Source organism: Poecile atricapillus, chromosome 9, assembly GCF_030490865.1.
Source record: "Poecile atricapillus isolate bPoeAtr1 chromosome 9, bPoeAtr1.hap1, whole genome shotgun sequence".
Classification (NCBI taxonomy): Eukaryota; Metazoa; Chordata; class Aves; order Passeriformes; family Paridae; genus Poecile; species Poecile atricapillus.
Genome location: NC_081257.1, coordinates 13,207,993 through 13,235,850, shown reverse-complemented (window position 1 = coordinate 13,235,850; position 27,858 = coordinate 13,207,993). Strand labels below are relative to the sequence as shown.

At 44.3% G+C, this 27,858-nt stretch overlaps 1 protein-coding gene across 1 annotated transcript; it reads left to right on the top strand.

Annotated features, from left to right (window-relative positions):
* ABTB1 (ankyrin repeat and BTB domain containing 1) lies at positions 1–27,567 on the top strand. Its single transcript, XM_058844841.1, has 12 exons — positions 1–192; positions 1,859–1,921; positions 2,995–3,050; positions 4,114–4,258; positions 6,142–6,301; positions 7,195–7,240; positions 8,234–8,350; positions 13,092–13,207; positions 18,480–18,578; positions 19,151–19,318; positions 22,135–22,335; positions 24,092–27,567. Exons 1-12 carry the CDS (start codon positions 137–139, stop codon positions 24,296–24,298), a joined length of 1,434 nt encoding a protein of 477 aa, XP_058700824.1. The 5' UTR covers positions 1–136; the 3' UTR covers positions 24,299–27,567.
* Positions 27,568–27,858: the final 291 nt, after the last annotated feature.

The following is a 27,858-nucleotide window of genomic DNA, read 5'->3' as shown; positions in this document are numbered from 1 at the left end:
GGCGGTGCCTCCGCCGTGTTTACAGCGCCCGCCGCTCCCGCCCCGCTACCGCTGCCCCTCGGCCCGGCCCGGCCCGCAGCCGCTCCTCCGCACTCCGCGTCAATGCGGCGCCGCCGCCCCGCGGCCTGGCTCGGCCATGGACACCAGCGACCTATTCACCAGCTGCAAGAAGGGCGACGTGAGCCGCGTGCGGTGAGCCGGGCCGGGGAGCGGGTCCCTCGAACCTGCGTGCGCCTTTAACCGCCCTGCTCACCGGGGCGAGCGGGGCCGGGCCTGTCGGGGCGGCCCGGCCTCGCCGGGACGTGTTTACCTGAAGCTCGTCCCGGCCTCCCAGGGCGGCCGCGGTGCTGAAAGGGCAGTTTGTTTCTCGTACATAAATGCAGCTTGTTCGCACGCCGAGGAGCTGGATGTGCACAGGTCTTTGCCGGGGTGCTTAGGTTCGGGTGAGCTGTGCCTGGTTCCGGCAGGTGTCTGAGTGTCAGACTGTCGCTGCGTACTCGTGGGTGTGGATGCTGTCTGTGGTAAATGTCCTTGCACGAGGCTCCTCTCCAGCTGCTCCTTCTTTACCGTTGGAAATGCTATTTGCGTTGGTAGGAAGCTGGGTCCCTGGGACGCGATCGTCATGGAAATGTTTAGACGCCTTGTGCTGTAGACTGTAGGAGTATCTCTGAGAAATATGGGGATACTAAAATTTCAGGTCAAGTTTCCTTGCTCATCTCAAAGCAGCACAGCTTAACTGCAGTGATTTCGGATCGGGAGGCAGATTTTGTCTGCAGGGTGAATGCAAGGTCTGGGGTTTACAACAGGCTCTTTTCCTGGGTAATTTTCGTGGTTTGAATCTAAAACTGTTCTTCACTCTCTTATCCTACTTGATTCTTCCATCTCTTAATGTGTGATATGCCAGATAATCAAATCAACCTCTCTTTCAAGGTGCTTGCTAGTGAAGGATAAAGTCTGGAGAGCATTGTTACCTGTTGTGATTGTGTTAGATTAAATCGTTGCAAGCAGTAAATTGCAGGTTTACTGTAGAAGAGGGGTCTGAGGGATGGCCTTACAGAGGTTTAAGATGACCTGTATAGAAGTAATGGTGGAGAAATAAGAGTCTGAGAGTGCTGTCAGAGCAGGAGGGACAAACTGACCACATGGGACTGAGTAGAAAGGAGCTGAGTTGCTTGGTGTGTTGAATGTGGGCAGAGGAACCTGAAGTTTGAGACAGCATAGGTGAAGGGAATAAAAGAGAGGACTCATGTGGTGGGTGATAAAAAAACAAAACTTGAGCCAGGCTGTGCAGGAGATTTGTCTGCAAGGCAAAGCCCAGCTTCTAGAGGTGTCAAAGAGGGAGTGTTGGCAGCATTGGATCTAGCCCAAATGTGCAGGACAAGGAAGTGGCAGGATTTAAGAGCAGTCTGGAGTGACACTGATGTTGTTGCTTCTGTGTGGAGAAGCCCTGAGCAGGATGGGAGTCCAAAGGTTTTGACCTTGTAAAATCGGCCACTTCTTTGTAAACATCCAGGGTGGGAGCATTGCTGGGGAATGTGAAGGTACTGCAGAAGTACTCAGGCTTCTTTTGAGGTTGCTGCCCTGTTAGAGATGTGTTTGATTACCCTCTTTCTTTCCCCATGTGCACCACTTAAAATTGAAGGAAGCTGCCAGGCCATGGTGTAGATCACCATTCTTTGGGTTGAAGATTTGGCTGATGCCCCACCAGACACAGCTGACAGTTCCCCAAGTCCAGTGCAAGATCCTGTCATACCCTTGGAAGTTACTCTATGAACTTGAAGTTACATCTTCTGAAAGAGGAGAATGTGACTGAGTAGCTGCATGAAGTTATAACTTTGCTCTCTCCCTTTTCTTCCAGATACCTTCTTGAACAGCGAGATGTGGAAATTAATGTCCGTGATAAGTGGGACAGTACACCCCTGTGAGTGCTGCCAGCCTGGAGCACTGGCTGGGCGGGGGGTAGGGCCTTCAGAGCTCCTTTACTCTCTCTGCATCCGCAGTCATGAGCACTATTACAAAATGTCTTAGGTTCTGCTTTTGTGGAGCTTTGGCTACATATTTCTGCTTCTCTTCCCTGTGGGTGCTGTGCTAAATGTGTCTTTGTCTCCCTTTTTGACTGGGCTTTGCCGTAGTCATGCTCACAAGCAGGGTTTTGTGACCAAATTACTTGGATTAAGCACTCTGCTCTTGGCTGAATTAGGCTTTTCCCCCACCAAAGTCTCTAGCATTCTAGCATGTCTTTTCAGGTGAAAGCTTGGCCTAGTAAAATGCCAGGTGACTGTGGGATCACAGTCTGTCTGGCAGTAGGTAATGAGGAACCCCCTGGAGGGGCTGAGGGATGTGCTGTGAGCTTGTTACCTCCCCACAATTCCCAAGTACATTTAGACATCTGCAATATATTTAGAGTACAGAGTAACTTCCCAAAGTAAAGGTAAACAAACATTTGCCTGCTGCACTGTGCTTTACAGAATTCTCCTAGTTGGTAGGACAATTTGAGGTCCTTGTGAAAGAGAATCATGAGGGGCTTAGACTGTGAAAGAGAAAACAAAACTCGTTGGAGTAGAACTTCAAGGGGTAGATTTGCTGCACATCCAGTGCGGGTGCTGTTCCCTCCTTGACATAGCATGCAGCAGTCAGACTGACAACAGAAGGAGCGTTTTTGAGAATTCAGTGGACTGCTGAGTGCCCATGAAATGATCTCCATTAAAATGAGGATGGATTTGGCAGCTGGTGGTGCAACAGAAGATGCTGAGCCCAGACTGGGACCTTGAGATCTCCTTGCAGTGCCTAGGATTGCTGGGAACAGATCTTGCTTAGCCTGTTCCTGGGATCAGGCTTCTGTGCTGTTTGGTAGCAATTCCTCACTCCTATGAGGAGCTGTCTCCCAAGCTTCTCAGGGATGCTCAGTGCTGTGATCTCTGTGTGGTGATGTGCCAAAACACTGCATTTTGCTTCCTACTGCATCTCTAATTTTCTTTCTCTCGTTATTGTCAGGTATTATGCCTGTCTGTGTGGACATGAGGAGCTTGTACGTTATCTTCTAGCCAATGGTGAGCAAAAGTGCCCTGATATGGGTGCAGTGTCTTTCTCTGGTCCATTGGTATTGTATGTCCTTCTAGCTGTCCCTTGTGGAAACTTCTTCTGTTACAACCAACCATCTGATCAGTGATCTCAGGCTACAGAGGGAGCCCTGCACACACTTTCATGGGCTCTTTTGCAGGCCATTTGCTGCTTGAATTTCCTTCTTGAAACTGCTTGAAATTTCTTGATTTGCTTGAAATGTTGAAAATGCACAGAAAGGGAAACTGTCTGTGATGGCTCAAGGCAGCATGACTCCCTGAAATCACAGCTGATGTTTTGTGAGGATGCAGTGGTGTTGGGAATATGCTGATCTAAGAGTTATATTTCATAGGAAAAATTGTCTGTGTAAAACTTTCTTGTACTCTACTTGTAGCCTGGGTTTGTAAGCAGGACTGAAAGTGAAATGCAAGGGATTTTGTTAGTCTCAAACAAAGCAAGACCAGTTCTTCAGGCCAAGTTCTTCAGGCTTACCCATTTGGTTCTCATCACCCAAACCCCCCTAGGTACTGATAGTGTTTTGCCAGAGCAACCAGAGTGCAGAGTCACATCTCAAAAGGTTTTGTTTTCTACTGCATTCCCAGCATCTTAATCAACCACTTGTGTAATTCTAAATAGGAAAATACAAATGCCCTCCAAATTTCTAGCAATTTCTAACCTAAAGAGGCATTTCCTGTCTTATACAAAGCAGAAATACTTTTTAGGAGGAGTTCTTAACAGTCCAAGAAATAATTGCACTCTTTGTACTGTGTGATTTGTCTTCCCAGAACACTACTGGAGCCATGCTGGGAGGCTTTTTACACGGGTCAGTTTGAACAAGTCATGACTTCCTCAGAAAGGGATTTGGCTGTGGGAGAGCAGCTTTGGATTGTACACATGTGAGGGAAACTCAGTTTTTGTCAGTATGCTCAGCAGCAGAGGGGACACAGTGAAACATGTCAGCAGCCAGAAGTCACACTCATTTAGTGACCATTTGGGGACAGTGGAGAGGGAACTAACTCTGCCTGCTGGCATGTGCCTGTGGTTGTTTTACAGGAGCAAAGTGTGAGGCAAACACTTTTGATGGAGAACGTTGTTTGTACGGAGCTCTGAGTGATGCCATCCGCCGGCTGCTGAAGGAGTACAAACAGATCACAGCCAAGTGCATGAAGAGAGACTACTACGATGTCTTCCTGCAGCGGTAAGGACATGAGGCATGTGCACAGCATCCCATCATCCTTCCTGAGCTCTTCTGAATATTCAAGCTCTCTGTTCAGGGCAGCTTTGAAAGGCAGCTGATCAGTACTCTCTCTCATTCCTGAGCATGTAGAGCTTCCTAAGGGATGTTCCTCTGTGCCCTAAGGCATGATCTCCAGGTGTGTGTGTGTGCATAGCCTCCAGTGAGTTTGGTACAGACTCCAGAGTCTGCAGAAAGCTGGTCTGTATAATGCAGAAGCACTAAGTTATCATCCTTGACTGTCAAACCAAAATCAGATCACTGAAACCACATCAACAATTTAGGATAGTATGTCAACTGAAACTTAAGTTTCAGGCCTGAAGGTACTATAGCTTGAAAGCTGAAATTTTCAACACTGATAAAATGTTTCTCAGTTGTCAAACAGAGTACTTTAAGAAGCCTCAGTTCTTTCTTTTAGGTTATTAAAATTCGTTAAGATACTTCTGAAAGTTGCCTGTCCCACATTGTACTAGAGCTTGAGTGGCACCCTAACTTACTCAGGAGTAGAGGAATAGTTTCAAGCTTTTCTTGTTTTTCTCTACCTTGGTTACTCTGATGTTACTACAGACTTACTGTTTTTTTTTTTTTTATCCTTTTTATTTCCAATTGGACTGACTTACAGATGTTAAAACCTCATTGTGTTTTTTTAAAATCTTTGAAGCTGGAGTGTTAATAAGTCCTCAAAAAATCTGACAGTCTTCCCAGTACTACAGTGTCTAATTTCTGAAGCTGTAGGAAAAGAGGGGAGGAAGGAAACTCATTTATCTGAGTAAAATCAGATTCTGTGTTCCAGAGAAGTAGAATTTTGCAGGGTGATTTATTACTGCCCTGGTAACTGTGGCTCAGATGGTGCAGCATTGAGCATACATGAAAGCTAAAATGTGCTGGTTTCTGCTTTTCATTCAAGCAGACCTTTTGTTAAAATTGAAACAAAGATCAACAGCTGGGGGGCAAAATGTAAAAACATAATGCTTCTGTTTGGTTTGGGGCAAGACACTTAGAAGGAAGGGTGTGCTAGTGGCAGGAGATTGAGATTGACATTCAAGACTCTTAACAACATCTCCGTGTGTGATTCCACACCTTTCTATTCACCAGTCCAGCTCTCTAGAAGGAGCGTGATGCTTGATGTCCACCTGATTTGACCTCTTAAGGATGTTTGTGAGGATATATATGCAAGGAGTGATGGGCAGTAGAAAACAATGCTGATGGTTGCTGTAAACTCTAGAAGTAGCAGTTTTGGTTTTCTTTTTAAGAATGAGGGTATAGGCATGCAGGTGTAAACAAGGCCCACTCTGATGTGGTAATCGCCTGCATTTCATGCCTGTTACATCCTTCCTTCTTCTGAGAGTGGGTGACATCAAGCCCTCTCTACTTGTTACATGGTGAAAATGTGCACACTGACAATGTCCAGAGAGCAGGAAAGTTGCATCTTACTTAGTAGCAGGGTAGTTCTTTTTGAAAGTGTGTGATTTTGCAGGGCTTTTTTTTTTGATATCTGACAATTTAAAAGCAATATTAACTTTTGAAGATGTGTTTGGGGGCAACTAGTTCCACTTTAAAATCTGTTCCCAGTGTTCAGGTGTTCACCTAAGGCAGGAAGATTTGATTCTCCATCCTCCCTGTTGCACTAACAAAACTTCTCTGAATTATGGAAGGGAGTGAGACATCCCAGTCCAGTATGTGAAGTACCAGCCCCCATGCTGGCCTTCCTGCTGGGCACGGAGAGACTGCAATGCCCAGGGGTATTTGTTCATTTAGACCTAATTGTACCATGTTCCCTACTAGCATTACTCCATTCTTTCCTTTCTCATCCTACCATGAGTTTCCCTTCTGTCTGTTCCTCACAGGTTGCTGGAGCAGGGTTACCAGAGTGACATTGTTTTCATTGTTCATGGCAAATCCTTCTGTGCCCACCGCTGCATCCTCAGCGCTCGCAGCGCCTACTTTGCGGAGATGTTTGAGACCAAGTGGAAGGGGAAAAACATGATAGTGTTGAAGCACCCACTGGTGAGCAAGGCTGTGCTTCCAGTTCTTTCCTTTCTTTTGCTCTTCCTGCTGGGTGGGGGAAAGTGAGTTTGAGGGTTAAGTTCCACAGTGAATAGCTCCTGGGGCTCAGAATGACCCTAGTTGAGGAGAAGGGCTTTTGGAGGCACTTTATACAATAAAATTGCATCTTTTTCAGATAATAAAAGGCTGCAGATTGCATACCTTCCCTTTGTTCCCTCTGTCATGGACTCAAACATACCTTAATTAATTGCGGTAGCATGTAGCTGTTACCATCTGCCAGCTGTGTCACAACCCCTCTCTGGGATGAGTTGAGTCTATCTAATTCCTGGTGGACAGGTGGTCTGTGGTGAAGACATCACCTCCATAATTGGCCCTAATTGAGTCCCTTTTGTTGCCTTTGCAGCAAGAACTAAATAGGCCATAAGTGCATTCCATCCATTAGCCACCAATACTCTGGCATACGTTTCTGTAACTTGACTCTGGCAGTGCAAATCCTCTTGTGACAAACATAATTCCCATTTCTCAAAACACTACTCTCCTCTCTCTTAGTACAAGAGTGTCTTTCCTCTGGAATTAGGAAGATGTGGAAATGTTTATGATCAGCAAAAACCTGGATTTTGCAGAGCCTGTATTACAACCATGTCTCTCAAGTTCCTCCATTAATCAGGTCCTGTCTCCTGAGGTACCTGAGGGATTAGTATTAGTTGAAACAGTAAGGAACTGTTAAGCCAGGTGTAGTGGCTGACATTAGTTATGTGAGGAGCAAGGAAATTACGTGCAGTGTGTGAGCTCTTACTTAAGGATTTTTTTTTTCACTTGTTCAGGATCATGTTTCAAATTTACTGTGGAATTCGTCGTGATTCCAAATGTAACTTTCTCTTGTTTTATTTTAGATTAACCCAGCAGCCTTTGGTGCTCTTCTGCAGTATCTATACACAGGTAAATGACCTTACCCTCTGGTGTTTGTTTACATGGCTGGCACATGTCTGTGCCTCTGCACAGGCTTGCACTCAGAAGTGTTTGGGTGCTTGAGTTGCCAACAAATCCCCTCTGCTGGCAGAAGGGGAGAATGTGAGCAATCACCAGCTCTTCCAAGATGTTTGTACCTTTTGCCAGTTGTTATCTTGCCAGTAATTATACAGTCAATTAAAACCAAAATCAGCTTAGGTTGATTGGCTGGGTGGATTTAGAGACTGTATTTTTAACTTACGGAAGGAAAATCTATCATCTGGTATAGCAGCCACCTAAGGTGGTAAAAAGCCAGTTTCCCATGTAGGACATTTTCAGTTTGGCAAACCTGAGCAGTGTGTGCCAAATGTTTTAACTACTTTCTAATATTTTTCTGAACAGAAGTTGATCCTAAACCTTCTGTGAAAGTGCCCACTGTTGTATTGTAGGCATGCTAAATGCTGAACTATCTCAGGCCAGGAGGTGGTGCCAGAAATTAACATTGTCGTTAAGGCTCTTCTTTTCCAATAGTGTGTTCAGAAATGTCTCTTTCCACATTTTCAGTGCTTGTGAAGGATCCTGGGAAGAAAACTTGTGAGCCTAAAATCTATTCTTACCCAAATGCAGATAGTCAATAGTGGCAGTCATGTCTGCTGCTGCTGTGCTGCTGTTTTTTGATTTTCTGAGGGAAGTAGACATGTTTTGTGTAGGCTGTTTGGTCTTTTAGACTCTTGAATGAAGCTATTAGGGTAAACTCTGGAAAGTGGAAATGTGAATTAAATGCCAAACTGTTATTGATTTAAGTGGTGGGTGGTGGTAGAATACTGTGTCTTAGTTTCTGGGACTGAATTGTAAGTGGATGCTGAAAAGTGAGGCAGTGTATCTAATTACTAAGTTTCCTATCAAGCCTTCAGACCTTATTTTTGCCATTTTTATAGCTAAGTCCTGTGGATTAAGAGAGCAGACTGCATTTCTTCTTGACAGGTCGTCTGGATATTGACGTAGAATATGTCGGTGATTGCAAGAGGTTGGCCAAGCAGTGCCGCCTGCAGGACCTCATCGATGATTTGGAGACCAAATGTAAAAAAGTCTATGAATTTGGTAAGCATTTGACTTGCTGTTGTCTCTGCTGTGCCTGTGTGCCCTTTCAGGGAGAAACAGGAAAGTTTGGTGGTGGATGTTTCGTGGTGTTCTTGGGGCTTCCAGAAAATTATTCTGTTGTGGAATTTCCAGGTTTGCATGATAGTTTTCAGTCATGGCCTTTCTGCAGGGCAGCTGTAGTAGTTTCTGACACGTGCATGTTTATAATTTATATTGAATTTGTAGTATAGCAGCCATGGCAGGAGGACTTTGCTGTGGTTGCCAAACATTCAGTTGAGCATGGTGGAGTATATGCTGGCAAGTGCCTTCCAACAGGGATCTTGTTTAAATCCCCAGGAAGATAAAAAAATATACAGTTAGTATTTTATATATATTTTATATTTATAAATCTATAAATATAAAATAGAAGTATTTTATATATATAAAATAAGTAATTTTCTGCATTTATCTGACCCCTAACCAAAGTAAAATGTTTGATAATTGGCCCAAAATGGATGCAGAGGGAGATATAACACTTTTTTAAAAAGCAGAGAAGTATTTCTGAAAGCATGTGTATATTAGTAACACATGAATGTGCCAAACCTTAAATGAAACCATCCTTTATTTAAGGACTTTTTGTTATTCAAATAACTTGTGATCTAATCATGACATAAGCTTATTGCATGAAGACCAGCAGCTGGAGTTTATCATTCATCTCCTTAGCTCAAGCTAATGGACATGTGAAGAGCAATCAGAACAGCACAAGTGGTGTTAGTCACGAAGCAGAAAAAATTACCAGATAACAAAACCTTCAGGCTGAAAGCTCCTGATTCTGATTCCATGCTCTGACTTAACTACTTTACTTTAATCAAGTTAATTTTCATTTGAGACTCCAGTCTGTAGTTCAAAGTCAATAGCATCTTCCCTGATCTAAAAGGCAGGGGTGTAGCTGTGCCGCCTTTTCCTTTTGAATACAAGTTGTGATTATTCAGCCTCCTGAAGCTGCAGGACATAATTGATAGAATACTTCTGGCTCAAGAAATTCCTCATCTGCAAATCACATGGGAAGTATTACCATGTGCAGGTCTCCCTTTACACATGTGCAGTTGTTTGGTGGTGGTGGGGTACAAGATTATCATGGTAAGCTGTTCCCATGTAGCCCAGGGTAAAAGTCCTTATGGAAGCTGTGTCACATGTCTTACTTTTGCTATGTAAACATGGACCTGAGGAGATTAGAAATGCATTTATTGGTATCTACAAAAACTGCAGAGTATCAGTTTGTATTAAATAAGTGGCTGAAAAAGGGAGTGGTGAAAGAATATAAAATAAAAGCTACTCAGAAATCAGGTAACAAAATTAACTTGTGTCATCTTTTGAGATCAGAGTAATTCAGTGAGATGCCAGAGATCTGTTTTTTCCTTTTTATCTTTTTCTCCCAGGATCTAGCTGAGACATTCTACTTTAATTCATTTAGTTGAAATCTCATATTATATTGTGGAAGGAAAAGAAAGTGCTTAAATCTGAGAACTGCAAAAAAGCTGACTTCTTGGTGGGTTTTCAAATGGAAAATAATGAAGTAAAGTTTCAGGTTAGTTGGAAAGCACCACTTGGAATTATAATGGCACTGGACAAATCATTTAACTTCTGTGTTCTTTGGGGAGGGAACAGTTCTTTAATTTTGAGGCCTGACAGAAGACTATCAGTGGGTGGTTTAAAGCACTGATAGAAGTACTAGTCTTGATTTTTATTTATGATAGCTTGTATTCAAACAAATAGAAAACTGTTAAAAGTTTGTTTCTTAAATCTCATGTGGAAGCCAGAAAAATTTGATTCTGCAGAAAAACGTATATATAAGAGTTACAGAAGTTAAAAAATTGGAAAGATCTTAGAACACATCATGTCTGGCACTTGACCAAGCATGTCTGTTTTTTTGAGTGTTTGAGGAACCTCTGCCTGTTCCGAGTACATGCTGTGGAACAGACATCTGATTTAGGTCTGCAGAGCAGGGTCATGCGTTGCATCTGTATTATGAAGTTGGAACAAGAAAACAAGATGAACTCAAGCCTCTGCAGCTCCACTGGATAATTGCAGTGTCTGTGATCTCATTATCTAGAGTTAATCAGTGTTTCAAAAGCACTTAGTATCTTGGCATGCACAGACAGTAGTACATGAAGATGACCCAGTGCCTTCTGTTGCACCTGAAATATATTTGGGTGTGAATGCTTATCTGTTTTCCCCTGTGTGTATATTGTGGCTATAACAAGAAAAAATTATTACAGTGTTTGGAAGAGCTCAAACAATTTGTCCAGATTAAGACATAATCCTTCCTTTAGAGGTGCCTGTATTAGAAAACAAATATTCTGCAGTTACTTCAGCAAGTTTTAGGGCAAAAAGGGTGAGAGCAAGGTTTGAGATGCTTATCTTTGTAGTAAAGACACTGGATGTGCAGAATCTGTGGTTGTAGCTAATTATACCATTGGGAAGAAGATGCATTTGAGTGTGGCATCATTTTGAAGATTTTGGAGTTTAGTGTTTATTTGCTCTTATGTTCTGTGGTACACTGGCTCAATTTAATCAGAAGATTACAAAGAAGTATTGAGCAGGAAAACCAAGGCAGGTGATACATTGGTAGGTGATGTTCAGTGCTATACAGATGTGCTAGACTGGAAGAAACGCAGTCTCAATCTCAGCTGCAGTTTGGTTACTCCCTTCAGCTCCTTGCATTATTTATGTTTCTTCTTTCAGAAACTCCTCCATTCATCTTTCTTATGTTCCTCTTCCATGGTCCCTGCTGCTAGCTGGCGGCCAGCAGCTTATTACTATTTCACAACTTTGATTTTTGTTGTCTCTGTTAGGAGGGATTTTCCTGTGATACCAAATGCTGTGCCCTTAGATTTGAGTCATGCAGTGTCTGAATAGATTTGCTTCTCAGAAAAATCACTGTTCTTTTGTGTCACTGGGAAAATGCACAGATGTTCTGTGGATCCCAAGAACTCTTTGCCTTGACTACTACTTAAAACTTGCTGAGTCCATTAGCACTTACTGAGCCTGACCTGGTGACTGTTACAATAAGTACTACAGAAATACAAATGTTCCTCTCTGCCATTCCTAATTGCAAAGTAAGAAATTTTCTTCTCTCATGCTGATGTGTAAGTGATCAGGGTTTTTTTGAAAATGCACTCACTCTGGTTTGTGTTGGTGCCAGGCCTCCTCTTAGCTTATTTACCCTGGAAGTTATCCATCTGAGGGTAGCATTTTGTGCTAAAAGGGCAGCCTGTCTCCTTGCTGGTGAGCTTTGTGTGTAGCAATCATGGTATCTGACTATTTTGTACTGGTAGATTATCCTTCCCTTTCCAGAAATCTTTCTGGGATATGTGGCCTATGGAGAGGTGCAGTGGTGGCATATTTGAAGGGTACAGCAGTGATGTGGAGGAGGGGGTGGAGATCTTGTTTTGTGGTACATCGTGGTCTTGTTTCGCCCACGACCCAATGGAGTCATCTGATGGAGCTCATGTAATGCTGTGCAAAATGTCAGGAGAAATGAGGTCTCAAGGTGGCGTGATTCACCTGTGAGGGGTTTTAATGTGGTGAATCATACCTGTCAGAAATTCTTCTGAATGCTTTGGAGTTAACTCTGTGTCTCTCTGGCTCCCAACAGTATCTTAAGGCTTCCTCACCACAACTTTGCATTTTCCTGTGGTGCTCTATCTTTTTTCACATGCTTCCTTGTATGCCAGGGACTCTTGAATGTCTTACATGCTCCAGTTCTTCCCTCAAACCATGCTGACCTGGGAGCAAACCTCAGGTGGTGAGCTGAGGTGGTGGAGCAAGGTAACCAGCAACAAGAAAGGCTGTGCCCATCGTATCATAGTGGGTCTGCTTTGGGCTGCCACTCATTTGAAGTCAGGGTTGGCTTCCATGGGCTCCACAACGAGTTTGGTCCTAGCAAGATCACTAAAGTATGATTGTGTATTTTGCTATCCCTTTAATGGGCTGTTTTATTGTGTAGGCTGATAAGACAGGAAGACACACTAGGTCTGAAAATGGCAAATGAAACCGCTCTGAATGGTCTGTTGGAGCTCTTTGATGGTAGTGATGCTTAGCTCAAGCACATGCAGGAGTCTGGGTACTTTGGGGTCTTTGTGCTTTAAGGATCTATGGATGGAGAGTGGAGGACAAGCTCATACCCGATGAACTTACTGGCTAAACAAGAATAAATCCCTTTGTTCCCTGCAGTGAAATCAGGATGGCACAGCTGAAACGGGAGCCAGTGAAGGCACATGGCAGAGCAGAGAGGCATGGAAGCAGATTAATTTTAAAAACTCCCCAGCATGGGCTTTACCTTAGGTGACACTGTCAGTTGTAGGGGTGGTTGGGGAAGGCAGTGTGTGAGTGGCTGCTACAGGGATCAGGGCAGCCTGATCCATGGTCTTTAACTGTAATTGATGACATGGATTCCAAACAGCAAATTGGGCTTGAAATATGCTTGTGACAACTTTGTTTCCCACAGTTGATACTCCAGCATAAGGAATTAAGTGGAGGTTGGAGGAGAGAGAATACATGCATTCCCTTCTAGCTCTGCTCACTGGCTGCACGGAGGGGTGCTGAATGTGTGTGTGCATAGAGGAATTGTGTGTGTTTTGCAGTAAAAGCTGAACAGCAATAATACTCTTTGTCCTGGCGTGTCTTTTATCTAAATGGGAGAGAATGTTTGTAGAGGAATTCAGGCATCTCTGCTCTTTTTTTTTTTTGCTTCTTCCAGTCTCTTCCAAGCCAGGGACCTGTGTGAAAGTGCTGACGATTGAGCCCACAGGTAACTGCCGGCTGCAGGAAGATCTGGCTCTCCTGGCAGACTGCGCCCTGCCAGCTGAACTGCGGGTAGGGAGCACTTCTACTCCTTGTGGGCTCTCTGGGGCTGGGATATCTGCTCACTTGTGTCCAGTCACACATTGCTATACACACTTCAGTGCTTGCTTGTTTCTTGGTGCTCCAAATGCTGAAAGGCTTTTATTGCTTGGAAATGCTGTAAAATTGTGTAATGAGGCCATCAGTGCTGGTCTTTCCCCTTGGATACTCCCCCCAGCAGGGATCTTGGTAAATAAAACCCTTTCCATGTGGTTGGTGGGGATTTCTCCATTGAATACAATGGAACAAGGCCCCCACCTCTTCTCTTTGACATCCTTCTTGAGAATTAGAAATGTTGTAGCAGCAGGCATTGGTACCCAAAGGAATATAGCTGAAAAATGGCTTGCTGGGCTTGCTTGCTAGGAGCTGACACACTGCAATGGAGAGATGCTTCCAAACCCTGAAAATATTTCCAGCAGAATTGTGAGTCCCTCTGAAGAGAATTTAACTTGACTGGCTATTGATCTACTTTTCCTAACTGTCTCTTGTCCCTCAGAAATAGCCCCCAGGCTGATGATGACTATGTTAAAATACCATCATATTACTAGTTAGAATCACATATGTGGGTCTTCTCTCCCACTTGCAGGACAGGATAACTATTAGTTGTCTTCATTCTTTCTGCATCTGGTGTTTTCTGTAATATCAGCAGATTCATTTTGGTCTTATGTATGTCCTTTTTTTTCCCGCTGTCTTATACCAACCATTGTGTTTAATAATGTGGACTCATTGTAGGTGGCTGCTGTGCCCAGAGGTTGTATGACTGAGTGATACAGCAAAGTTTTATTGCCTTTTTCTGTTCCCTGCCAAATAGACTTGCCTAGTGCAGAGTGTGTGTGTGTGTGTGTGTTCATGGATAAGGTTTCTTACCTTAATAAGCCAATATGCTTTGTGCTGGCCTTTTTCAGATCTATTTCACTATAGAGGGAGTTTTTTTCTCCGTCAAGTTTACAGTGACCAGTTCAGAAATATTTCCTGTGTAACCTGCCTCCTCCAAATAACTGTACATTTTTTTTGTGGCTTTCAATATGCTTTTCTGTATGTTTGCAGGCTTTAAAGGGAGGTGATACTATAAGTAAACTTAAGATTAACTCTCCAGGAATTTAAAAAAGGATCATGGACCCCAAAATAGTGAGATTTACATATATTTTAAGTCACTTCACAAAGAAGAAGAATACTTCCTGTTTGAGTGCTTGTTTCCAGACTTTGATGGCGTTCTCCTATTAAGTTTTTCTTCTGGAGTTTGAAACACTTTCCTTCTTAATTCTTTCATGTAGAATAGGAGCTGGAAGGAAAGGAGGAAACTTGGGACAATGTAATCATCTGACAGTGCTGTGAGTTGTGGTGTTCTTGCTGTGTTCATAGATTGGAATGAAGGCAGCATTAGAATTATTACAGCTGTACAAGTGAACACACACCTGTTCACTAGAGAATTTGTGTGCCATGCACAAGTGTGGATTTGTTTAAGCTTAATAGAGTCTAAAAGAGTCCCATTTTTCTCTCTCTAGGTACTTCTTGTTTGTTTTTCTTTGTTTGCCATTTATCTCTTATTCTAATGTTTTCAAATTGTTCTGTGAATTGTGCATCTTTGTTCTGAGACAGAGGCATTGCACATCCTCATTCTTGCAGGGTTTGCTGCTATACAAGGAATAGGATACAAACTATGTAACCTAAAATGTGAGGAGCAACTGAGTAGTCACACACAGACATCCATATTCTGAAGAGAAACATACTTTTTTTCTTTTTTCCAGCCTATGCAGAGCAAAGTAGGTATTTGGCTTCTGCATAAAAGCCACCATTTCCAGAATTTGGCAAGAAATGTTTTGAGCTACTGCATGTCATGTAATGCCATATTATATGAAATGGGGATGTATTCAGCATTCTGTTTCAGTATAAACAAATAATTTGCATATAGTGTCTTTGATACTTGGATGATGTTTGAAACTTAGTGCATTCTAATTTCATGGTTAGTGATATCTTACACAACTAAAACAGTAATGAATGTTTGATATCTAATTACAGCTCATTGCTATTTTCTAGACTGAGAACTGTGTACTCTTTGAAATATCAAACACATTTATAATTCTGGTACCTTGTTTCTCTTTCCTGTTTGTGCTTGAAAACCTTTTTTTTATTTTCCCTTCGGTGTTTCCTTTTACAAGTGTGGTTGTTGTCTCTGTTTTGTTTTAAAGTAGTAATGGCCAGGATTTTTCTGTCCACAACAGCTGCTTCCTCAGTTCGTTGCAATAAAATTTAGTAGTGACAGATTTAAGTAAAATACCATAAAAAGCCAGGCAACTGTAAAAAACCATGTGGCTTCCCACTGTCTGCCTGGTTCTTCGTTTCATGTTTGCCAGGTGACCTCTGAGTTAGACTCCAAGGCTTCCAGTATATTCCACTGTAGACACATGGTTTCCTTGTGTCTGTTTTTCAGTTATCAACTGAGATCTTATGTTCCAAACCAAGAAGAAGTGACACTTAAAAGGATCAGAGTTTGCCATGAAATAAATACTGTTCTTACCATCCATATTGACATGTGTGGCTGCAAAAAAGAGACCACTTGCCACTTAGGGGGTAAAACTAGATCTTATAATGCACAGGAAGAACAGTTTGAAACAAGTAGATGGGTTCCATCTTGTCTGTCTGCACCTGTGTACTGTGCTTGTCCATGGCAGTGACTCCTGTGCTTTGCTTTGCCTGTTTGGCAGAGGCAGATTAACTGAAATATTTACAACATGTTTCCAATTTAGGGGTTTTTCTGTATCCAGTCCACTTGCATCTGGTTGTGTGCTGCTAATCTTCTCTTGGATCACCAACCCCTGTATTTTGTGTTGTAATTTATTTACAATTTTCTTGCAGAGATAATCTGGCCAAGGTACAAATTGCTGCCACTGATTTGTTTTGTATGTTTTTGCCTCCAGCAACATTTCTATGTAAGCTCTAATAGGAAATTTGTAGCAGTTGGTCTTCCACATGTGATGACGGTGATTGAGTTATTGTGGGTGTGTTTGCACCTTGTAGGCTGGACTGTGCTGTGCTCCCTGGTTGACTTTGGCAGCTCTTTGCCTGGACAGAGGCCCATGAAGGAGGTTGTGTGAATAGGGGTGGTGGGAGGAATAAGCCAATATTCTGCAGGAAGAACCTGAAAAGATTAGATTCCTCAAGCGTGGCAAGGGAAGAGAGTAGAAGTGGTAGAGACTTGAAAGGCAGTAAAATGGAAAACTTTGCAAAGCCACTCCATGCTGAATAGGAGAAACAAAGACATGAACCTGCTTCTGTAGTAGGAATTGAAAATAACCTTGTAAACCTGACCAGCAGAGTAGGGACCAGGAAAAGCTAGAAGCAGGAAATCTGGCCCAGAGGAATTTATAATTCAGGAGACAAACTCAAAATTCCCATATCCATTCCCAGAGGGATGGACTCATTTTAGAGATTTATGTTTGGACAATGAAAGGAGAGCAAAGAAGGGGTGCACATAGGAGATGTGGCATTTATCTCAGTTAAAATCTCTGTGGCACAGAGTGGGATCTTGTCCAGGTTTGTTTCTAGGTTTGTTTTACCTGTGATGTGCCTGTAAATCCTTCAGATTTGTGTCAGAATTTGTAGGAGAGGACATGGAAGCTGTGGGCATAGGATGGAGAGAACAGCAAGGCAAACAGAGTGGACAGCTGCATCATGGTACTGGTGTTTGTAACACATTGCCACAGAGTGAGGATCCCCAGACCATGGACCAAGGACCAGAGCCTTGAAATATGAGACATGGATAACAGTAAAATAGCAGCCTGGGGAATCTACAAATGGGACAATTTCATCTCATCTTGTTGAGGTGGTGCCCTTTGTGTTGGAGCTGTTGCCCTCTGTGTTGCAGCTATATGAAAAGCAGGTGTTAGGTCAGGTTGGGCAGCATTCCTTGAATTGCTGCATCTCTTCTGGAGCAGGAGTTGCCCAGTGGAGCAGGATTGCAGGAGAGAGGTGCTTCGGAGGGCCAGCATTACTGCAACAGCCGTGTGTGCATGATTTGCATCACTGGGCTTCTCCTGTGATTAGGAATCAGAGGCTGCTGAGTGTTGCTGTGGAACAAAGATCGTGGTAGATGGGTCCAGATTGCCATGGTCAGTGGTGGTGTGAGCTTTCACCAGCTTGGTGCCTTGCCACATCCGAGAACATGTTTTGTGAGAAACCTCACTGAGCCTGGCTGAGAGCTCCCACCCAGTGTGTTCCAGTCTGTGCCTTTGTTTAGCTCAGCAGGGAGGAGTCATCTGGCTCCTCAGCAGAGCTGGAAGTCAGGTTGGAGGCAGGTGGGTTGGAAATGGACAGTCTGGTATTGTGAGTCCAATCCTTATCGTCAGCCCAGGGTTTTCCTGGGTGCAAATTTGAGATGTAGTTTTCCTGGATGGAGGACAGCAGGAATAAACTGCTTATCCCAGGTACCTCAGGGACATATTTATGGAAAGCAAGAACCAGGGGAAACTTTAGTTTCCAGAGATTGTCTGGGCTATATGACTGTAAATAAAAACATTTTCTTTTTTTTTTTTTTCATTTTTCTTTTTTTTTTGTTGTTGTTGCAATTGAATTACACTGTATATAGAATAAGGGGAAAGGGAAAATATTTCAAAGTGTCACTTTAAAATAACATAAGGCAAACAGGTTTGGGTTTTTTTTTTTTGGTGTATGCTGTCATTGTTGGCATGTGGGATTGGGTGGAGGTGTGTTGTTAAAATAATTCACTTGAGTATTAATACCACAACAGCACTATGTTTGGCTGCAAATCAAATAAAAAATCCAAAATGTGCTCTAGCAATGTTGGATTATTCAAGTGAGGCAATAATTGTAGCCAAACCATTTCAAACTGGTGTATACATGGACGTAATCTATACATTATGTACCCAGTAAAAGACTGGTCCTAAGCTCCATTGTGCTTACTGTTGCATGAAACTTCACCTCCACCTAGTTATCTGCCTTGTTAGATGGCAGAGAAACACTTTCCAAAGGTGTATGGAGAGTCAGGAAATTACTATGGATAAAGGAGGCAGCTGTAACTTGTACCAGGAGTATTTCTTATCAGAAGTGCAAGTTCTTCATTTCCTGACATTGGAATCTGTGTTCAAAGCATCTCTGGTGCTCTGTACTGTGCTGAGAGAATAGAAGGATGGCATTTTCTGGGAAAACATAGGAGTCTGAACTAGGGACCCTGAGCATGTTTAAAGCAGGAATGTTAAAAGAAGGATTTTCTGGTTTCTCTTCCTAGGTTGGTTTTGGTGAGTTGCCGTTTGACAGCACGGACAACTTCAACAGCTGTCCCGATGTGTGTTTCCGGGTGGAAGATTACAACTTCTTGTGCCATAAGGTATGTGCTTGTGCTGTACCTCCTTCTCCTCCCTTTTTGCCATGAATCTAGTCTACTTGTGTCCCCCTCTCCTCCTATGCTGGATACACTCTGCAGAAGCAGCATTAATTCAGCTGGAAAACTGCATTTAAAGCATTTAACAAGGCAGCAAAGCCTGCCTTTCTTGCAGAGGTGTGGAGATAAATTTGTAATTTCAGCTACAGGATTCACAGCTGCAAAATCTGCTGCTGCTGGCCTATGAGTTCAGTGTCTGGAGAGAGGAATGTTTGAGCTGCAGATGAACAGCAGTAAGAATGAATTTTGAGCTCCAACCTCAACTTAAGGTCCTGCCCTAGTGCCATGCTAATTTTGAATCTCTTGAGTTTAATGTGTTTGTGGTTCTGAGGGTAGGCATGGATAGAATAAAGTCTAGAAAAATATTGGAGATACAGATTCAAAATGTAGGGAAAATCAAAGTTACAGAGTCTGAACTTCTGAAATATCTTTGAGCTGCTCTGACTCTGATTGGTAGTGCCCTTTGGTTTGGTGCAGTGAGCAAGACATCAGTGTTTTGGTTTTTCATTCCTCTTCAGGCATTTTTCTGTGGTCGCAGTGATTATTTCAAAGCCCTCCTTGAAGATCATTTCAGTGAGAGTGAGGAGCTACAGACACAGCCCAGTATTCCTGTGGTGACTCTGCATAACATCTCAGAGGACATCTTCATTCGCATCCTCTACTACATCTACAGTGATGATACAGAGGTGAGGCCACCTGAGCTCTGGAGTGTATTCAGCAGTATTTTTCTAAATCTGGAGTAGGGTGTGTGTGTGTGTATATTCTTAAATTTTACTGACCTGCTCTGCTACTTCACTTTTGTCTCAGGAATCCACATACTGGGATGTGCTGTTAGCTAGGCAGGGTTGTAGTTCATGTTCATGATGTTCAGGAAGCAAATCCCTAGTCTTTTATCCCACAGTAAAAATCTGGAAATGAGGTTGCATGCTGTTTATTGACATGATAAATACATGGCTTTGCAGCTTTCCCTCTTGGGCTCTGTGGGAAGGTAAGGGAAGCATCTACCAGTAGATGGCAGATTGAACACATTTGGGGACCTGGATAGGTTGAGAGATTCTGCTTATGTACTCTTGGCATCGTAGCCTACTTTTCCATTTGTAGCAAGTCATTATTTCCACTGTTTATTACTGGGATGGGCAAAGATGCCACTGGGAGACCAGTGCCTTGCTGTGCTCAGTATCACAAGCAGTAACAAAATAGCCCTAACCCACTCAGTTTTCAGCCTAATGGAAGATGCAGTAAATCCCAGCGTTTAATTAGCTTCCTGCTTTGGTTTTGTGGCAAATGCTTTCAGCAGGTCTTGCTGCAAGATCCCAGAACACATTCTGGCATCAGAGCAGTGACTGGAGATGCTGATGCACCTGCCAGTGTCACTTCCCCCAAGCAGTGTTTGTGCTCTGAGTTAGGTGCCACATACAGAGAGTGCACACAGCTGTGACCTTGTTTCTGCTGATCTGTTCACCTCCAGGTAGCAGTGAGGAGAGATGTGTTTGGTAGGCAGCAAGGGCAGGATTGCTACTGGTGTGCCAGAGAGCTGATCCTTCACTTGCCTGCACTCTTGCTGCAGCCACTTGCTGACAGGGCAGGCAGAGAGGGAAAGAAGCTGCTTGAAGATCCTGCTGTCCGTGTTCCCTTGCACTTCTCCAGTCTGCCTGCTCTCGTCATGATGACTCACAGGAAGGATGTTTCCCAAGCAGCTATTCCTTTCCAAGGGTACCTCAGCTGCTCTGTCTGGGGTTGGGTCAGGAGGACAGACCAACAACAGTGTGTAGGAGTTAAAAGGATCTTACTCATATGTTTCCTGTGCAGAATGGTGCATAGCTTGGGTTTCAAACCAAGCAGCCAAGATGTGAGCTTCTGCAGAGAGTTCACCTGTCATGAGAAACTACCAGAAAAAATGGTCAGGAAGACAGGAATATAGCTCAAGATCCACATTTACATATGGAGTGTTTTCCCTGTACTGTGTTTCTCAGGCCAAGTATCAGCATTCTTAATACTGTGTTTTTCTTTGCAAAGGGTTTATGGTGTCTCTGCCATGCAGTAGTGGCTGCGTTTGCAGTTAGGCGGAAGAGTGTGTGCAGAGGACATAAAGGGTTCCAGACACAAAGACAAGTTGCTGATCAGAATACTTGTGTAGGCTTGAGGGCAGTTCTTGGAGAAGCGTTTGCCAGGCTTGTCCTTGATGAAGCAGTTGGGAGCTGCTTCATCAATACTACTGGCTCAAACACATCCAGCTCCTGAGCTTGCCACAGCTTATGAAGGGACAAAGCAGCACTTGATTAATAACCCCAAGAGCTTTTTTTACCCCGTGTGCATACATAGCCCTTATGGCATGGCTCTCCTACATCTTGTATTCTTCTGCCCAGCTGCTGCAGGGTGTTACACAGCTGGGTCACTTGCTGGGAGCTGTCTCTCCAAACACAGGTGCAGACAGCTGTTGGGGAAGAAAAAATTCAGCTGTTTGCAGTTGTCAAAGTGAACAGCTACACGTATAGATGTGCACAGCAGTGTGTTTGCTGCTCAGTAGTTATCAGGAGAGTGGGCCAGGCTGTACCAGTTACCATTTCTCCATCCAGATCAGCTGCTTTGTCTCTAAATGCAAAGGCCCTTGCCTCCTCCACAGCCAGGGCATGCAGTGTCCTGCAGATCCACTGTCACAATGGATGTGGGTAACTGCAATTCACATTAGCAGGAACAGAAAGAGACTCTAGCTCCAGGTTAGTGACGCAGATGGCTGACAAAAATAGGATTTGCCCGGCCAGGGGGAAGAGGCTGAATGAAGCTGGAGGTGGTGTCTCCAACTTTATCTACAGGTTTTTTTTTATCAGATTACTTGCAAGTAGCCAAGAGGGAAATGGGAAGGTGGTTCTCTTGCTTAAGAGCCTTTAAATGTTAAAGGCCAATCACAACAGTTTAAGTTTGGTCATCTGGTCCATTAATTTAGTCCATTCTGAAAGCGTGTTAGAGCTCCACTAGTATTTGATGTGTAAAATATGTTCTTATCCAGTTGGGCCTCACTTACAGTTTATTTTGTTTTCAATTTTCTGTCCTTTAGTGTACCCCCTGTGCTAGGGAGGTTGTGCTGGCTCTTAAGAGAATTTTCCATATTTTTCACAAAATGTGAGTCCAGCAGTATAAAATGGAAGGAAAAATGTGGGGACAAGGTTCTCTGTCCTGACAGCCTCTTCTGTTTGTCTCTTGGAAGTATGTCTGGTAAAAGCGACCTGCCACTGTCACACTGAACATTTTTTAGCAGTCAGGTGCACTTGGGTGTTTTAGCACTGCCCTGTGCTTAGCTAGAGGGGTTAACTGCAGCATGAGAATCTCCCTGCTGCACTTCAAATTCCTCTGTGGTAACCAAGGGGGAGATGCAGCCTGAAGGACAGAGCTTCTGTCTGTCCATAGCCAGCACTTGTCCAGTAATGGGCCAAACAGCACATTAGCTTGCCAGTGACAAGCAGTGTGCTTAGGACTGGGCAATAACTCCCCTCTGCCCTGCCAGCTGTCTCCAGAGAACGCCTATGACGTGCTGTGTGTGGCAGACATGTACCTGCTGCCTGGGCTCAAGCGCCTCTGTGGCAGGACCTTGGCGCAAATCCTCGATGAGGACAACATCATCAGCATCTGGAGGATTGCAAAGCTGTTCCAGCTGACCCGACTGGAGGACCAGTGCACGGAGTACATGGCCAAGATCATCGAGAAGGTACTGAAACACTCCCCATGGCGGTGACCACGTGTGCCCAAATATCTGGGCCGCAGAGACAACAGATTGAATGGTTGTACTTTGTTCTGTAGTTAATGGTTGTCCTCTCTGGATGAATGTGCAGTATTTAAGTAGCAAAGCATACGGTGAGTTAGGACAGAGGAGGAGGAGTGTGGCGGTACCTGATGTCACCACAATAAGCCAGAGTTTGGTCCCTGGCTAGCACATCCCTGTGGAATGTGGGGGTGAAAAAGTTGCCCAAAAAGCTTTGCAAGTACCAGGGGCAGGTGATTTCCACTGAACTTTCAGTCACTGTGCCCAGGTAGCCATGGTGTTGCCTGAATACACTAGCTGCAGCCTGGAGAAGCCAAAGGGGTGTGTAGGGGAGATCTGTGCAGGAAATGTTTTTTGGTGTTTTCTGGGGGAAATTCTTTCTGGCATAATGCTCTAGATAGGAGAAATCACTGTGACCTCTAATCTTTTCCAGGATGACAAATCAAATAGTAGGGTTTTGCTCAGTGGGTAATTCGCTGACACACAGCAAGAGGGAATGAATTTAACACTGAAGTTTTCCTTATGGGGTTCAATTTAAGTGTTAACCTGAGTGATTATAGCTTAGTCTCAGGACTCTTGGAAGAAGTTGCCATATGAAAAGATAAACTAGAACCTATGCGGGGTTTTTATCCTGAGACAGATCTTTATAAATGGCTTGTGCAGTTCACATGGGAATGTAACATTTTCACCTGCAGCTTGAAAGGTGCGAAATTATTTTTGTCATGAGAAAACAATGAAGGAAAGGGTTCTGGGGCTGTTACTTTGTTTAGTGTATAGCTTGGGAATGACAGACACATCAACATGTATCCAGATTCTGGGTTCTGAAAAAGGATTTAAAAGATACTGAATATCCCAAGTAGAGACCAGAATAGGGCTTTGCTTGTGAGTTCCCTATTCTCTAGCTTGAGTGGGAGTCCTTGAACCCAGCACTGGCAGTGTGTCTTCTTAAGGGTGTTGGCACAGACAGAGCCACCCCAGCTGATATTCAGACATCAGTGGTTGCCAGCATCCTGTGGAGATGCACTGATGGCAGCAGGGAGAGATTTTGGCAATGTGGTAGCAGAGCAGAGCTCAGGAACCTGCTGTGTCCAGGCACAGTTCAATAGTGTAGACAGATGGAAGCTGCCTCTCACCCCTCATCACGCCACAAGTTCCTGGGGAACCGGATGCAGAATCATTCATGGGTGACCCAATTCTGTCAGGTTGAGTGCAGAGCAGAGCAGCTGCTCTGCTGGTGGTGGTGGGGCTGAATCAAAGGAGGATAGTCATTTGTGGCTCCCAGTGCTGAAATGGGCACAAGCACCCACTGGCTTCTTTGCTAGAACACATTGCCCAAAAGTGTCTGGCAACATCTCCTGGTTCCTGCTGGGGAGCCTTTTTGGGGGGAATACAGTGTATGTGCATGTGCCCCAGTACCAGAACCAGGGATGCTTAGTTAGAGGATGTTACAGGGCAATGTTGGAGATGCAGATTGTCTTCAGTTGAGACTGTTTATTGTCAGAGTATTACTGTTTCCTTTGGATGGATGTCAGGATGCATCTCGAAGTGGTGTCTGTAGGAGGATTTGGGCCTCTATGTACCCTAGCTTTCCTTTCTTTCCTGTGGGATCCTTTAACAGTGTCTCAGACCGTTATCCCAACCCTTTCCATCTCTTTACCCGTCTTCTTGTCTTCCTAATGGTTCTTTTTTCCTTCTGGTCCAGCTGGTGGAGTTGGAGGAGTTTGCAGCTGCTGTGAAGGAGAACGCAGAGGCCGTGGAGGAGCGGCAGGAGACTGACTCCATCCCTCTGGTTGATGACATCCGCTTCCACATCACCAGCAATGTGCAGACTTACAGTGCCATTGAGGAAGCCAACCAGAAACTTGAAGCTCTAGAAAACCTCCTGGCCAGTATAGGGCTTGAGTGCTGATGTGTGCAACCCCTGCCTGTCATATGCAGCCTGCACAGCCCTCACTGTGTTGGCTCAGAGTGCAAGAACATCTGAGTCTGAATGTCCCGCTTCCCATTCTCTGTCTTCCTTCCCATCCACCTTCAGGCATGGTTTCCTTTTAATTTATTTGTGTCTGGACATTTGCATTTCTGGTTTGTGTTTGGTTTTATTTTGTTTCTCCTTTCAGAAGTAGCTCCCAAAGCTCAGCCTAAGTCAGTAGCTACTCCAATACACTGTGAGGAGGAGACTGTTGGGAATGGTGAGGGAGCTGTTCTGGGGACTTCCTGCTGCCCGGGGTTAGAACCCATCCTGTTCTGTGGTTCAGTAACATACTTCCAAAACTGGCTTATGCCAGAATATTTGTTGAATTACCAGCAGCAGGGGAAGAAAACTGGATTAAAGTCTTAATAAGTGTATATGGGAAAGGAGGTCAGCACTGTCACTGTCAGCATTATAAGACTGGCAGAACTGGGCAGTGCTTCCCTAATGGGGGCACAGAGGTACTTGGCTATGTGGAAGGCACTGTCTTCACCTGCTATTTTAGTACTTAGATGAAAAAAAACAAAAGTTATTTCCAGGTCTTCCCTAGATTTTCATTGCTTTGAAGTGCTCAAAATTTAAAAGCTTTTCTTTCTGAACAGGCATCTTTGGGAATACAGCAGAGACCAGAATCCTTGCATTCTTAGAAAGCAGTAGCTTTCAATGCACAAAAGAAGGGAGAGCAGCCCTCTTTAAGAGGGGAAGTAAATACCTTCTTCTTGGAAACAGCACTTTTCCCTTTATTTTTGTCCAATGTGGTAGGGCAAGGCTGACTGGCTGGTGGGTCCGGGAAGAGGGATCACTGGAAATCTTTTTTAAAAGGAAAGGGGCCTTTTGGGTCTCTCACAGGGCTGCTGTCCCACTCTATGACCTTCTGGCTTTGCTCAGCCTTGAGTGTTGTAGCTTCATTGTTCTCCAGGAAATTCACTGTTTGTACTGATGAATGTTTTTGAATCCGTATTCTGCAGTAGATCATGTTATCTTGTGTTGTCTGTCTGGATTCTTAATGAGGGTAATGGTGTTCCTTCTCCTTGGCACTAATCAGCAGGTGATAACCCTGCATAAAGCTGGCCTTCCCAAATGGGGTGCCCTTGGAACTGTCTCTGGAATGGTGTGTTGGGAAGAGTCTCAGGTCTCCAGAGTGCAGGCTGGGTGTGCTTTCCCATGCTGTGCTTTGGGAGGGAGAAGAGGCATTGAGTGAAGCACATGGTGATCCTGCACAGGCACTGGGCTGCCATGACCACCTCATACAATCATTTTGGTCACTTCCTGAGGCAAGAGCTCGAAGTATACTGTGTCAGGTGTGTTTTTATTATGTGATGTGGGAACTGATCAAGGATCCCCTGCAGCTTCAGGGTGTTGTTTTCTGCAGTGGTGGTGGTACCTCGCATAGATAAAAGGTTTGGAGATCAGGGGTTTGGCAGGGGCTTCCTTCAGGTGTGAATGTATTGGGAGGATGGGTTTTTCTTCTTTGGTGATCTCACCAGGTGAGACTGATACCCCACAGCAAGTGAGAGCTGCAGCCTCACTGCCTGTACCTCTCCTGCACTGAAGCTGTTGGCAGGTACGTGGGCAGGCTCTGGGCACCGCTTGCACTAAGCAGCCTGCACTCAACAGTGCCAGAGGGGACTCTGGGCCTTGGCCACTGTGCTTGGGGAAAGCCAGACTTCTGGCAAAATCATGTGTCAGGATTGAGTTGCACTTAACAGAAGCTGGGGATAGAGCTGGGGTGGGGGGAGCAGGGATGAGGTTCATTGATATAATTAAACCCCAGATGCTTGTGCACTTTGTCATCTGTGTTTAAGTGGTGTCTCTGGGGCAGGGGATGGTGGTGGCAGGGCTATTCAAGCAGTGTGTGTTTCAATTCTGTTTGAAAACCCTTATGAAGAAGTGCAAGGACTTGTGGTTTGTTTTCTGCAGTCATATTAGGGTGAGGGTGGAGGATGTCCCACCATGTGCACAGGAGTGTGCATGGAAGCAGGAAGCAGCAGGACTTCTGTCTGGGACAGTGACATGGAGAGGAGCTGTGCATTTCTTGTGTGATTTCGTGTGTACCCCCATGTCCACCTCTAAGCTCAGCGTGTCTTTGATAGGACCACCAAAGAGCCCAGCACTACTGATGAAGCTATCTCCATGTACTAGGGGAGGGTGAAGAGCTATCGAAGCAGCTTTAATATGAAGTCCCATATGTTTTGGAGAAAGAAGAGTGAAAGGAGAACTGCTTGTTTTCTTGCTGAGTGGAGTGTCAGGCTCATGAAAATCTGCTACAGAAACCGGCAGCTTAACTCAGCTAGTTCAGTTTCCCTATGCTTCTCCTCAGTATATGGCTGAAGATAGCACTGAACATAAGCAGGATGTTTTGTTTATCACATCTCTTCTCCTCCTCCAGCAGAAATTCCACTTCTGACATCTTGGCTTTCCACAACAGTGGTTGTGACAGCTCACAAGGCTTGCACAGAGCCACTAGAGAACAGGATGTGTGGCCTTTGCCTTCTGCTTGTACTGAGCGAGGTGCAGAAGCAGAATTCTCAAGGAATGTGCTAATGCTTTTCTCTGCAGATGCCTCAGCTGCTAAAGCAAATGGACACTGGCAGTGGGCAAAGCAGGAGGAAGGCAGAGGAGGAGCAGCAGTGCTGGGAAGCATTTTCCATATGGCTGCTCTTGAATAATTCCATTCCTACATCCTTAAGCGTGGAGCAAGTGAGGCTGCAGTTGTACATGTGGGAGAAAAGGTCAGCGTGGCCTTTTGATCTGCCTCCCCAGCAGTGCAAGTCCACGTGGGCTTCCAAGCAAATGCCTCATCTGTCTGCGTGCACTTAGTGGTCACATCTGTGAGGCCTGTCAGATTGTCCAATTACTGGGGATCCTTTAACTCCCCCCCCCATCCCTTTTGGCAAAATAGGGCTATCCAAAAGCATGCATAAGCAGATGGTCAGCATGCGGGCAAGGTCTCTAATTAAGATAAGCCAGGACAAAACTTAGATTTGAATTCACTTTATTCTTGCTGCAAATGATTTTATCACACAATAAAAACCTTCTGATTTTTCTTCTGTTGCTAGTGTCCTTTTTGTGTTTTGTTCCCTCTGTCCTTTTTATTTACTACTAGCCACTTGCCGAATCAAGAAGATTGTAAAATTTACTAGAGCGACATTATATTTAAGAAGAAACGTGTAAGCATGTGTGCAACAATAAAATAGTTTATTTCACTATATCTGCTCCAGCTGTGGTCTCTTTGTTACTGACTGACAAGATCAGCATGGCTTTTGTGAAAGGGCTCTGTGGGCTCCTTCATTTTCCCTTGTGCAGACCAAGGACTGGTTCTGCGCTGTGTGGCTTACAAACAATGTGTACAGTCCTGACAGAACAGGTGAATAAAGCATTAACTCGTTTTTACTGTCTTCTTTCTCCAAGGGTTATTCCCTTTCTTTAGCAGCACCAGGGCACAGGCTTGGTCACTGCCATGGTTGTTTGTTAGGGAGGTGATGTTGTTAATGGGTAAG